This window comes from Falco naumanni, chromosome 1, assembly GCF_017639655.2.
Source record: "Falco naumanni isolate bFalNau1 chromosome 1, bFalNau1.pat, whole genome shotgun sequence".
Classification (NCBI taxonomy): Eukaryota; Metazoa; Chordata; class Aves; order Falconiformes; family Falconidae; genus Falco; species Falco naumanni.
Window position 1 is genome coordinate 40220618 of NC_054054.1, and position 13306 is coordinate 40233923.

Sequence of the window (13306 nt, forward strand, 5' to 3'; positions counted from 1 at the left end):
GGCAAAGGAACTGAACAGTCTGCAACATCACACATGGGAAAACCAGAACAATAGAAAAACAAATCACTGCCCCACACATCCTGGTTTTCTCTAGCTTTCTCCTAGAGGAAGAAAGCTTGCTCATGTGGACACCAGCGATCCTGGCTCCAGTAGATCCTCTGGATCAGGATGACTGAAGGACAAGGATAACGAGTCGAAAGTGCAGACAGAGCCACTACTTCTGACAGTAATCAGCATATTCACATTGTGAACCTCCTGTGCTTAACTATGTTCTCCACCTTGTCAGCAGAGCAAGGGACATGCCTCCAGAGAGCCATTTCAGAGCACCTAATTTAGGGAGGAGCTCAGTTCATCTGGAGAGCTTCCTAAGCTTCTCCACTGGTGGTGCTAGAAATCTCTGAATCTTAAAAATCAGAGTGTGGACTATTCCCAGAGATATGGGGACCAGATTATACCAGAGATCTGGGACTCTGGAAATTCACTGCCTGTTCCCCTAAGCATTCACTATTGGGGACACAGGTATCGGGCTAAGCAGACACTTGGTCTGAATTGTTACAGCCATTGTTGTATTCGCAGGATACAAAAATAATTTCAAAAGTGTTTGCTTTGTCAGAGGGAGAGAGGAAAATTCATCTAAATTGTCCCACAGTTATCTTGCTTTGTCTCTCAATTACAGCTTTTTTGTCTTTGGGACCTAACAAGCTGTAAAAAGCTGGAGGCACGTGGCTGTCTACTCACTGTTTGTGCTGCACAAACACTGAAAGTTAAGATTGAATTTCTTGTAAATATAAATAGAATGAGAAGAACGTATCTGTCTTTGTTTTGCTATCTGAATATGGATAATTTAAATAATTTTCAAACCGACTGTTAAAATCGAAGCGACTGGTAGGTAGGGCCCCACTCACCCAGGTTGTATTCCTGGACATTGCTGATATACCCGTAAAGAGGACAGTGCCCAAAGATGACAAGCATGACGGCGCTGCCGTCTTGCAGGGTGACGATGTGTGCCGAGTGGCCAACAACAGCGTACTGCTCCTTGGCTTTTGGCGTCGCTTGAACCCAGGTCTGGGTGGGAATGTGGAACACCCACAGTTGGCTGGTCACATTCCCCGTCGCATCTATTTTTCCACCATACATGTATATATCATCCTGAAAGAAGTTTGATTTAAAGTGAGGCCGAGTTTTGCATTTAGGAAACTGCTAATAGGTAAATAATTAAGTTATTATATTTTATATTCTCTCAGCCTAAGTTTTTCTCAAGGAGAAACATGTCTCCTTCACCAGTCACATTTGATATTGAATGCAATTTTTTTGATATTTTGATTTTGATCATATTTTGAAAATATTTTGATATTGAATGAATTTGATATTGAATGCACATTGAAGCAACCATGACTGCCAGGGTATGTACCCAAGTCTGTAATGTCAGAATATCTTCAACACACACAATTCACCCTACAGCTGTGTATGGAGGGGAAGGCGTGTGGGGGCAGCAGTGACCTCCAGATGACAGACATCAAAATTTAGGTGCCAGTAATGCTAGCTGAGTGTCTAAATACCTATATAAAATATAGTGGAGCCTGGAGAATAATTCAACTGATCAAAAGCAGGGATGATGTGCCTACTTTTGGGTAAGCTGACTTGCTCTCCAGATTTCACTACCTGTACTGACTATGTCTGTTTTCACTACAAATGGAGCTCAGAGGCTCCCCAAAGCCACCCAAAGTTGGGCACCTTAAAGTCAGGTAATTTAATAAGCAACCTGAATCCCTCCCACAGCTTGCAAATCCAAACAGCAGAAGGTAGCTGGTAAGAAATGCAGTTATGATGGAAACTCCTCTGTGTCCATACACTAAAAGTTTTGCCTTCAAAGTTAATGCACTGACAAAATACTGGAAAGAAGTGAGCCAGGACTGTTAGGGTTTTAGTAATCATCCTGTAAGAGCTAAGTTCCATAAAGTATCCAGGTTCCTTTGTGAGTTTCTCCAGGCATCTCAGGGTCAGTCATTGATCCACCGAAGTGTGTAGTGCAGCCCTGTTTCCCTCCTGACAAGGTGCCAACGTTTGAAAGGGAAATTCTCTACTACAGCTGGTGCTTCTTGGGAAATTCCTGAGAACCACTGTCCATCAGTGATTGTAAACCCACTGCTGTGCCCTGCTTCTGAACAGTTATTTGTAGAATGCACATTGAGCCTTCACAGGTAGGAATTTCCATCCTTTCAGGTTCTTCAAGTGGTCTATTTGTGAACGTTGCTGTGTGGAGTTTTTCAAGGGTTTATAATTATGCTTTATTATAGGCTTGCACTGTGATGAGCTAATTAACATTCAAAACCCAAAGGTCAGTAAAGGATTACCTCATTTCCTTTTCAAAGACTTTGCCGTACTGCTCTCACGTGGCCTGCTCCCACAGCAGGGCATGCAGGTGAGAACTGAGGTAAGAAACGTGAGACAAATCCACTTGCCATTTCAGATGCCAGAAGAATAGATTCACCTGTCTACTGCAGAAGCACAGCAGGCTCCAAAAATCCCTAATTCACATGCTCTGTTTTGCTGCCGTGGAGAACAGAGCTCATAAAAATATTTATGTGGTCTACGCAAAAGGCATTTGAGGAACCAGCTGAACTCCAGCACACTCTAGCCATCAGGCCTTTCTTGCAAACACAGACAGTAATAAGGAAATAATGAACTCACTGACCTCAGTCAGCCTTAAAGTCTCTGAGAAAAGGGCAAAGAAGGAACACACAAGCAAAAGCACTACAGACTTCCTAGGACAGCAGTGCAAGGATGCCCTGGAGTACAAGGAAACAGACTGGTATAACCATGGACAAGCCTCTGAATGAGAAACGCTTCTCCCAAAGCAAGACTGATCTGTCAGAGGGTTTGGGTAGGGGGGGAGAAGAAGGGGAAATCAGCTGGGAGGCGAGTCTGCAGCACTGAACTTACCTTATGTAATGCCAACGAATGACCGTATCTCATCTCTACTGAGTTCACAGTGTTGTCCAGTGGAACCCACTCTTCAGAAATAAGATCATACCTATATAATAACAATGGAATTAATTTTCTGAGAAGTAGACATTAAAATTGAATAAATTATTGCTTGTCCTTTGCAGGATTTGTGGGAAATCATTTACCAAAAGTCCTACCAAGATTTCAGTATGCACAAAGCCCACAGAGACTACTTATGGATTAAAAAAATCCAGTCCAGTCTGCTGTTACTTAACGTCCACATATTGATTTGCTTTTCTCTGCATTTTCTTTCCCATGCAAACCCAACAGCTAACTCATTGTCTATTAAGCTGTGACAACTTACACCACATGATCCACCCAGAAAAGTAGAAAAAAACAACTTTACTCTAAGCTCAAATAAGTTCCAAGTACTTGATGAAAAAAAACCTGCCAGTGTTTAAAAGGCACTTTTTAATTATGTCTTTGTCACTCAAGCATATTTTTCCTGTGAACCTGAAACAAGATAAACCCTCTGCCCTGAAAACGGCCTGTGGCTTTTTAGATAAAAGAATGACGTATACCTGACAGGCTTACAGCTTTATAAGATAAAATGATCTCTGAGAAAGTGTTCAATGAAGCCACAAGGTATCTGTTGAAAAATCAGGCATGACTTTGAAAGAGTAAATTGTGGATGTGATCAACAGCTATTCTGCAACTAAATGTGTGCATTTTCAGCTCCTCTTTAACTTCCCCTACAAGAACCATTACCTTTGGACATGAGTGCAGAACAACAGCTTGCACTTAGGTCCATTAAAATGAGGTATATAGGTATCCCTGGAGAAAAAAAAAATCCAGCATTTGCCCAGATCTGCCCAAACACTATCAAGCTCAAGAGGAAGCCTGAAATGCTGGGGTTTTTATGGGGGATTTCCAGGAGGTACACAATTATTATTTGATATCTTAGTTACTTGTTAAATCTCCAAAACTAACTGCATAAATGTCATCATCCTCTATGGTATTTAGAGGTTTGGTACCCCATCCACGATGCATAAACATCCACAATAATCAGTATGTATTAATTAAGGAGCCGAACACTCTCAAGTCACACAGATGTAATACAAGCAAGGGCTAGTAACACTGAAACAGAACTACCCTCTTTGAATACAAGGCCAGATACAATTTAGAAGCTGGCCTTAACAGCATTTTTCCACATCTCAAATGTGAGTCTAAGTTTTTATTACTGCTGTTTTCCCCTGGAGATGGAGCACAGGCCAAAGCACAGCATGTCAGATGGCTTTTTCTAAAAATAATTCTCAAATCTAAGTTCCTCTACTTAGACATTATTATCTAGGTTTATACTCACGCTAAAACCTTCTGAGAGTCAGAATGATTGAAGACATAGCCTCCAACAATCCACATTTTATTGTCATGGATTATGGTTTTGTGAGATGCTCTTGGAAGTTTTGGAAGAGAGTATTCCTCCCGGGTCCAAAACGACTGGTTTGCAGGAACAGGAATTGAACAGCCAGGACCTGGGAAAATAAAGTTTAAAAATTAAATTGATTCTTTCCAAAGCCTGTATTTCAGCTGAGGTCAGTACCCTGCACCACAAGTGACAAAGATGGTACACAGACAGGTAATAGGTGGATGCTCTGATCTTTGTTTCCTTGCTCACACCAGCAGCAATCTGCAATGGACCTGGTGTGTGATTTCCCAAACATAAGCACCTACTTCAAAGTCTAAATTGCCTTCAGAATTAAAAATTGTTTCCAGACTATGCGGTTCAGGGATGCAGCAAAGCCGACACTCTGCTCTGTTCTCCCCCTCCACGATTACAGGGGGGCACAGTGCAGACCCCTCCCCACTCCACGCTAAGAGGCTATCTTCCAGCATTTATCTAGCTACCGTGTGCCCACAGAAGCTGCAACACAACCTGCAAAAGCTTCAGGAGACCTGCTCAGCAGCATGCTATAAAAACCCCAAGGGTCCACAGCTATCTTTCCCTCTTTTCATTCCTTTCCTTCCCAGCAATATGTTTTTGTGAACTGCTCACTTCTCAATTTTTCCTATATTTCTGCTGCTCTTAAAACCAGCTTCTTCACTGCCAGGTTTCCCTTCACAGTTCCCCATGGAGTTGTCCATGCTGTCACAACCAGACTCCAGAAAAGCATCAGGAGATGCTACACTGCAAAAAGGGATGTGGTCTTCCAGCCAAGTACAAGCCCTGAAGTATATTACCTGCAGCTGGTTTTATACCTGAAAGAGTATGTGCTAGCCTCAGTACTGGGTGCATTCTCCTTAGGATGCTCATTTTACTAACCTGGGTTCTTTCCACACAGTCTGTTTTTGCAGCATAGCTGAGTACTGGTAGCAGGTGCTGCCAGTGTTGTAGCTGGTTGCATTTCATATGAGACCAATTCTTGCCTGTCAGTATATCTTTGTAAAGGAAACACCTGTTTGGTACAAACTGTTGCCAAGACTGGCATGGCTGACCAGTACAGCCAGACATGAGAAAAAGGCATTTTGTGTGTTCAAACAGGTTAACTACTGCCACCAGGCTCAAAATTTGCCTTAGGTGCACAGGAACAAAGTTCAAAGTTTTTGTGTGATGCCTTTGTATGGTAGCATAGTTGCTTTTAAAAGCATTTGTTACAAATTAAGTATGATCTTTTGATAGAAAAAGGTAAATACTCTATGTTCCTAGTCAAAATTCTAATACTTCTCAAGGAGAACATCCTCAAATGCTCCCAATTAAACTGCAAGAGCCATACATAGAAAAGGCATCCAAGAGCTTCTCTACGTTAATCAGAAGACTTACCTTGCCAATCTGCAGAGCACAAACATGCCTTAGTATCATTAAAGTTGCAACGCCCCCTCTCAGACGCCCCACAATCATCTGTGCAGTAGGGAATATCACAAGCTTCTCCCTTCCAGTATTTGGCACATTCACATTCCAGAGCATTGCTGCTGTTATTAAGCCTGCACTCTCCTCGGCTGGAGCAATTATTGGGACACATATTGAAACTGTGAACATCAGAGAAAGAAGGTTTGTCAGTAATGAAACAGATGCCCAAGCTGTACCTCTTATTAATGAATACAAAAGTGATGTCGAACAGAAGTTAATACAGCTGTCTGTTAACATGCAAACCAACGAGACTCGCTCATCTAGAACCTGACGTGATGGATCTGTAGAGATTTGTTCTCTTATCAGAGCTGCCTCAGTTAATGAGTTAAACTTAAAACTCCTCTGAAAAATTTTCAGTATGATTTTTAGCTATTTGTAATGCAAATGAATTGCCTTAAAACACTCCAACAGTAAGTGAAGAACTTAATCAGCACATAAGGCTTTTGTGGTGTCTGTGCAATTTATACTTAGTTTAAACTACTCACAATTAGGTGCTATTCTGGGATCTGCTTACTAAGGGAACACACTTGAGATGAATCCCAAGCCAAAGATGTGCCTGTTTTGAATAATTTCTGACTTCATACAATCTGGAATGAGCTGAGGCAAAACCAGATACGTCCTTTGTACTTGGTGAGAATCCAAATTCAAAGACCCTATTCAGTTCCAAATTCCAGTTTTTGCCAGTGTGTCAACCAGTGTAACTCACAGATGGGGATTACTACCCAATATTCTCACTGTCATGTGACAGGTGGAGTCACTGCCTCCAAGATCATAATTTCACAAGTGCTTGTGAAGTACCTATGTCCAGTAGAAACTATAAAGACTGTTAAACCGAATAGAAATAAATACAACCTTTTATCTACTTTCTAAAAAAAACATTAGGAGGAAACCTAACGACCAGAACACATAGAAAAAAAAAACCCCACAAAACAGCACTTAAAAATAGTTTGAAATGATAAGACAGTGAAGATATAAAGTAATATTAAAATCTCTTAAAGGAACTTAGAAACAGCAGGTTATTCCTTAAGAGAGTGTCTCTATTGTATTGCAATGGTGCAATACCCACAGCTGGTGGTAGATGGTGTCATGGTTTATGGTATCAGCCAGACTGAAAGTGATACTGCTTCAGCTGCTATGTTTCAAGTAACTTTGCAAAGGTTCTTCATTTTCCTCTGGAGTTTTCAAGGGGTGCTGGATGCCCCACATTTTTCAAAGAATCCACTGCATATTTATGTGTTTAATAAGGATGAAAGCACCGAGATTGATATTTTAAAACTAAGCACCTAATTTTAAGGAAAACTCAATTTTTGGCAAAAAGTCAGTTATGTCCAAGGATTTTGCAGCTATTTTTTTTAAAAGAGAGGTGAGAACTTCTGCAAGTTACACCCAAATTAAAATCTCCTAGTGCAGTGCAAACATACTTTCTATCTATAGGAGCAAAAAATGTAAAGCCTATGATCCCCACCAGAAGCAAGAAATACCATCTCTGCTTTTATGTCCACACTGAGATCATTTACTTCAAAACAAAACCCTTCTTAAGAGCTGTAGGTGAATTAGGGAGTACCCTAAAATTATTTCAAAAAAGCTTACCAATGAGGACCTATAAAATTTAAAGTACAAACCAAAGAACGTAACAAAACCCTTCCAGACTAAAAAGAAGCCAGATTAAGCGATGCAATCCAAGGACTGAGTAAGAAAGAGCATCCCAAACAAAATCGCTAGAGGTTCCTCAAGAGTAAGTGCAGCCCAGCATCCCAAGTGAAATGTGTGCTTATGCAGAAGTACCTCTGCAGACTGTGTAAGAGCACACACATGCACATCACACATCACTTCTGGCTGACTGAATACTATCAATCACATCTAACATAAAATAAATAATATGATGTCTTTTTGAGTAAACGTTTGCCTACACTTACAATAGACAACTGAACATGATGTTGAACACATTACAGTTATTAGCCATTGCAAGGGTATAATAAAGATAAAAATCTAAATTCAAAGTATCTACTCATAATTACATGCTTCGACAGCAATTGCTTATTTCAAGACAAAACTGAGAGAAGAGGAAACCTCCTCTTGCTCAACCTGCAACATCACTCTGGAGTGGTATTACTTACTTATATGTGATGTTAAACCCTGTTAAATTATAGGCAGCATCACTGAAGAAATGCAGAAGAGCATATCCAGAAGTAGCTACAACTTCTGGTACTGTTTCGTTGCTATCTTTCTCAGGAACAATAAGACCACTGAAAAAGAAAAAAAAACAGAAAAAACCCAAAATTATGTTAGAAGTAAAACAAAAGGGAGCAAAGCAACAATAGTAAATACACCTGTATTAATAAAATAATTGAAACTCAAGGTATTTATTAGCATCTATTTGAAGTGTAATGCATTTACATAAAGTAATCATCATTGTCATAGAGCAGTGTCATCAGATTGTTGTTCTTCAGCAAAACTCATTAAATATTCAAAAGAAAACGTCTTTACATTGTGAGTACGGATAGACAACCAACCCTCGAAACAAGCCCATTCTCAAAGGCGTAAGAACCCTCAAAACACTCTCAAAGATAAAAGAGCATTCTCCAGGGACCAGTTCAGTAAGCTCTCTTGCTTGGCTTAATTATCTGCAATACAGTGGCCATGTTACTGACCCAGGAGCACAGACAAATTGGGATGTGGAGGCTATCAAGAGTAGCATTACAACATGCATGACTGGTCTAAAAGAAGGAATGGTTGCAAAAAGAAAAGCAGATAGAAAACCCTGAAGTACTGAACTTGGCTTTTCCATAAGATAAATGTATACTGAAAGTATTTAATCTGAGTAAACCTGAAACTGTCTAGAATTTTATTTATTCTTACCAAACACTTACTTTTCCTTCCTTCCTATTCTGCTGTGATTTAAACAGGACCCACTCCTAAAACAAGGTGCCATGTTTGGAAACAGAAATTATCGTGTCCAAAAGGCATAAAACTTGCTGTACCAAGCCAAACTAAAGGTCTGCTAAGGTCTGTATCTCCTCCTGAGTATGGGCCATAGCAAATGCTTGGGAAAGACTCTGACAAATAAAGCAAGTACAGAGCATTTTGGTGATGTGTTATCCAGCTTCCAGAAACCCACAGTTCAGGTGCTTTGACCTGGAGAATGCATCCAAGTCCGCACATTTAAATAAACCGTTCATCCATACTTCTATTTCCCTTCTCAACAGCTTACAACCTTTTGACCTGGAAAATCTGCACAAGGCTGGTCACAATTTAACTCCACAATGACAAAGGACTTCTTCCCCTCGCTTTACATGTGTTGCGGGGTCCTCACCACTGCTTCTTGGGCTCCTCCTCTGTAAGTACAATCGCATTTACTCATCACCTTCCGGCCACCCACTCTTTTATAAAGCTCCATCTGACTCATCACATCCACATTTGGTGTCTTTTCTACCCTAAAGACACCCTAAAGGGCTGTCACACTCACTATTCCCACCTCTTACACTGCCTCATACTTCTGAACGCCTCCGACTGTTTCTCTACACCCTTCCAGGTTTTGCAAGATCCTCCTGCCTTTCAGTTTTCCAGGGTCAGCAGAGAGAAGTGAGGATGGTGGACAAGACTGTTTACAGTGTTCGAGATCAGCCGCCGTACAGATTTATAGAATGGTTTGCCAAAATAACTGGGGTAAGCCAACAAGGAGACTAAATGTCTCTTGAAAGAGTAACTACTACCTATTTACCTATTGCACAAAATAGCTTCTATCTGAAAAGGAATGTTTATTCTTCTTTTAACAGAAGCCTGACAACAACAAAACAGTCAATTCCTCCCTCATACAAAAGATGTAAGAGCAGATATAAACTTGAAGTCTATCAAATTTATTTTTTGAAAGCCTTTACCTACACAAAATGCATTGTCTGTCACCACCCATTCATAGTCAGTTGTTATTTTCTTGTACAGAACCAGCTTTCCCCCAGCCTCAGTCCTATTTTCAAAGGTTGAGTCGAAGCTTTTTGACAGACTCCAAATCCCAGAGCAGTGTGTTGGGCAGGGAACCAAAGGCAGCTCCAGGACTGCAGGCAGGCAGCAGCTCCCCTGGGAAAGCAGCCGGGACTGGTTTCGTGTCCTGTGACTTCTGAATATCTGAGGGCACCATCAACCAACAAGCAGTGATGAAAATAATTTTTCCCCCTGAAAAGAACTTAACTTTTCCTCTTTTCAGATCTATTCAGAACAGAAAGAGCATGAGCATATGTTTGAAGACAGCTCCCTAGGACAGGGTAAACTAGTTTCTACACTGAAGGAAAACACAGATATCCACAGCAACCCAATTCACATCGCCTGTAAAGCAATTCTTTGTGACCTGAATTTTTCTGTCTCCACGATGCAATACAATGGTGTGCTCAAAGAATAACAGACACACCCAGCAATCCTTTCCAAAAGCTTTTGCTGTAAAAGTTGAGGGTGTTTGTACCAGGAGTAACAGATGAACTGTACAGTGAGTGGCCCTTCCTGCGCAGTAAGTCTTAGTGTGGACAAAAAGATATACTTCAGTTTACCAACAATGCCATAAAAACCCAGTAACATGACCCCATGATTTGGCTAAACAACTCCAGCACATTTGCTGATACGTAGCTCAATAAATATTTCCCTGTGAGAAAGCCAATTTTTTTTCCTCTTTCAGATGTCAAGGATATGCGATTAAAAGGCAAAATCCACACTGCTTTTTTCTCCACGTGTAACAGGTGCTTGTTCCATGCTGAAATTTGAGACTTCAGATTACCTCTCCCAAAAGACCATCTCACGCAACACCAGAGGACAACAAGTCTCATAATCTTCTCTTTGCTATTCGGTTTATAGTTTTCCTTTGTAATGCAAACTGTAGGACGGTACATCTCTGCCACAGGAAAACAGACATCTGAATATAATTCAGGGTAAGGCAAACTACAGCTCAGGGACAAGAGAAATTTCCTTTGTTCTGGTTTATTCTTCTTCAGGCTTGTTCTTGCAGCACTTATCACTGATATTACAGGGCAATCTAACTGGAAGGCCCTGGAGAGGGGAGAATAATGGCAGCACAGAATGAAAGTACAGAGTGAATAGCAGTAGTGAGAGAAGACAAAAATCCCCCCCAATAACCTTTGCTTATTTAAGGACTAGCAGAGGACAATTATTTGTTTTCTCTAAGAAGTCTTGATTTTGGGATTTGTTTGGGAAGAAGGCAGGTACCTCCGCAGTGGATGCTCTCACCACTTTTCACATTTGCTCTTTTCCTTCCATGTTTTTCTGATAACTCCTATGTAAATACACTAATTTAATTATATACTAATTATATATTAAATATACTAAATCATCCTACCTACACAAATTTAAAACAGCCTGATAATAGACAGACTGTCACTTCTTCCAGAGAAAACCATTAAGAGAACACAACGCAACAATAACAATCAGGTCCTTGAAAGGTTGAACCTCGAAACCCATGAATAAATCAGTGTGCACAGCATCATTTTGAATAAACCAGCACAAACAGAATTTACATTATCTGCCATGAAAAAAAAAATCCAATAGGCAGAATCAGAATGATAAAGGATTATGCAAACTTTCCTTTAAACTACAAACCAGAATCTCTCAGAGACTCTGCTCTGGCCAAGATTAGCCTATTTCACAAGGTACTGCTTCTATTTCTTTTTTATAAAGTTTCAAAACATTTTGCAATCACCACTACTCCAAAGTAAATAAATACTCCTACTCACCTAAGCTGTCCAATAACAATTTCTTAGACATTGAAAGGCAAACCTCTGTTTTTCCCTGAAACAAATTCTGTTTTCTGTGTGCTGGATTTGTAGTGTCAGTGGCAGAGTGAAAAACAATATCCAGGAGACCCAACTCCTCTATCACCCTGCACACACCGCCTGCCTTGCTCTCTCCCCTACACCATGTAAAAATGGGAATTATTTAAAACAAAGGGTATCTCCTCTATTACTTTTCCTTGATTTGCTATGCAAGCATCATAGTGATGGTGTATTCATTATTTTCTCCCTAGACACAACCTGCTAGTGTGCCAGAGATCAAAAGCCTAAGAAGCTTTACTGAGCAGAAAACAATCAAAAAGAAAAAAGATGGGAGCCACGAAAGGCAAGAGTGAAAATACAGAGCGCAGATCACAGAGAAGTGAAAGGATAAAGGTGATACTGAAAAATCCGTAGTACATTGCATTGTATTTTGATATATTGGGAAGCCAAAACAATTATCTTCAAATTTTTAAATACTTTCATCCATCTATACACACATGTATGCAAAATAACATCATTTATCCCTTACTAAAAAACAGTCCATGTACCTCACCTATATTCACAACTACAAGAATAAAGACAAACCAAAACACAGAAATTACAAGAGACTAAAAATCAATCAATGCCAAAAAAGAAAAGGGGGGGAGGACGGGGGGGGGAATAAGGAGACATCTCAAATATAATCCCTTAAAGGAAAAGCTGTGATTCTTGTGCAGCAAGATGGCTCCTAAATATGGATTTTTAAGGAAACAAAGCAATTACAATGACACTTATTTAAATAAATAAATAATAAGAAAAAGAAGACTCATCATTGAGAGCTGGCAACATCCCGAAGTACAAGTTTTTTTGACGCCATCTCCCCTTGATGCACTACTAGCAGACCCGGGTGCTGCAGCCCCAGCACAGGGGAAGGCTCCCTGCCCGCAGAGCCCTCCAGATCAAGGGGGCTTGCCCTAAAAACCTCCTCTAATCTCAGATGATACTCTTCCTTCCAGAGACAGTAGAACAAGGACAAACCATACACATATTAAAAGGTGTTTCATTAGCCACTCAGTAATTTTAATCATTATGCCACATGATGAGTGTGACTGTAAAAGAATATGGACTGAGAAGCCTCAAAAGAAGTAATAACTTTTTTTTTCATTACCGTGAAGAAGCACTCTGAAAGTTAAAACGTTATTTTAGTATCTAGTCCTGGAGAGACAGACCATGCTATCAGCCATGGTGAAAATACTTTTTCTTTTTTTAAAACCTAAGACTGTTGTTATCACTCAACACCCAGGAAGCTCAGTACAAGATACTTGAACTAAAGAGAAAAATAACATTCTTCTGTCCATCAGAAACAGTTTAAGAACCCAGAAAGTGAAGAACTGAAAAAACTTTCTGCTCTAAGCTTCCTTTATAGGCCTTGAATTAACTCAGAGGATTTATCTTTTTAAAACTCTACACTGAAACTCTCTTTGTCCACCTTGTCACATTGATTTGGTGTTTTTGAAGGGGATTACAGGTTTAGCAAACAAAAGCAGTTTTGATACAATGCATTTACATTTCCCTAAGAACTCTGACTTTCAATCACAAAGACATTTTGATTAATCAATTCTCACGCAGTCCAAGGATCAGCTGGCTCACTGGTGGGGTCACGGAGTGAATGTGAACAAGAGAACATCATTCAGTAGACACATTT

At 40.2% G+C, this 13306-nt stretch overlaps 1 protein-coding gene across 4 annotated transcripts in view; it reads right to left on the reverse strand.

Annotated features, from left to right (window-relative positions):
• Positions 1–13306, reverse strand: part of ATRN (attractin) — a 156680-nt gene that overhangs the window by 99381 nt on the left and 43993 nt on the right. For all 4 annotated transcript variants that reach the window (XM_040590812.1, XM_040590839.1, XM_040590831.1 and 1 more), the window contains exons 4-8: positions 7969–8097; positions 5765–5970; positions 4310–4478; positions 2944–3034; positions 906–1149 (exon numbers count right to left, since the gene is read on the reverse strand). In XM_040590812.1, coding sequence (XP_040446746.1) covers positions 906–1149; positions 2944–3034; positions 4310–4478; positions 5765–5970; positions 7969–8097 — 839 coding nt within the window. The remainder of the gene's footprint in view (positions 1–905; positions 1150–2943; positions 3035–4309; positions 4479–5764; positions 5971–7968; positions 8098–13306) is intronic.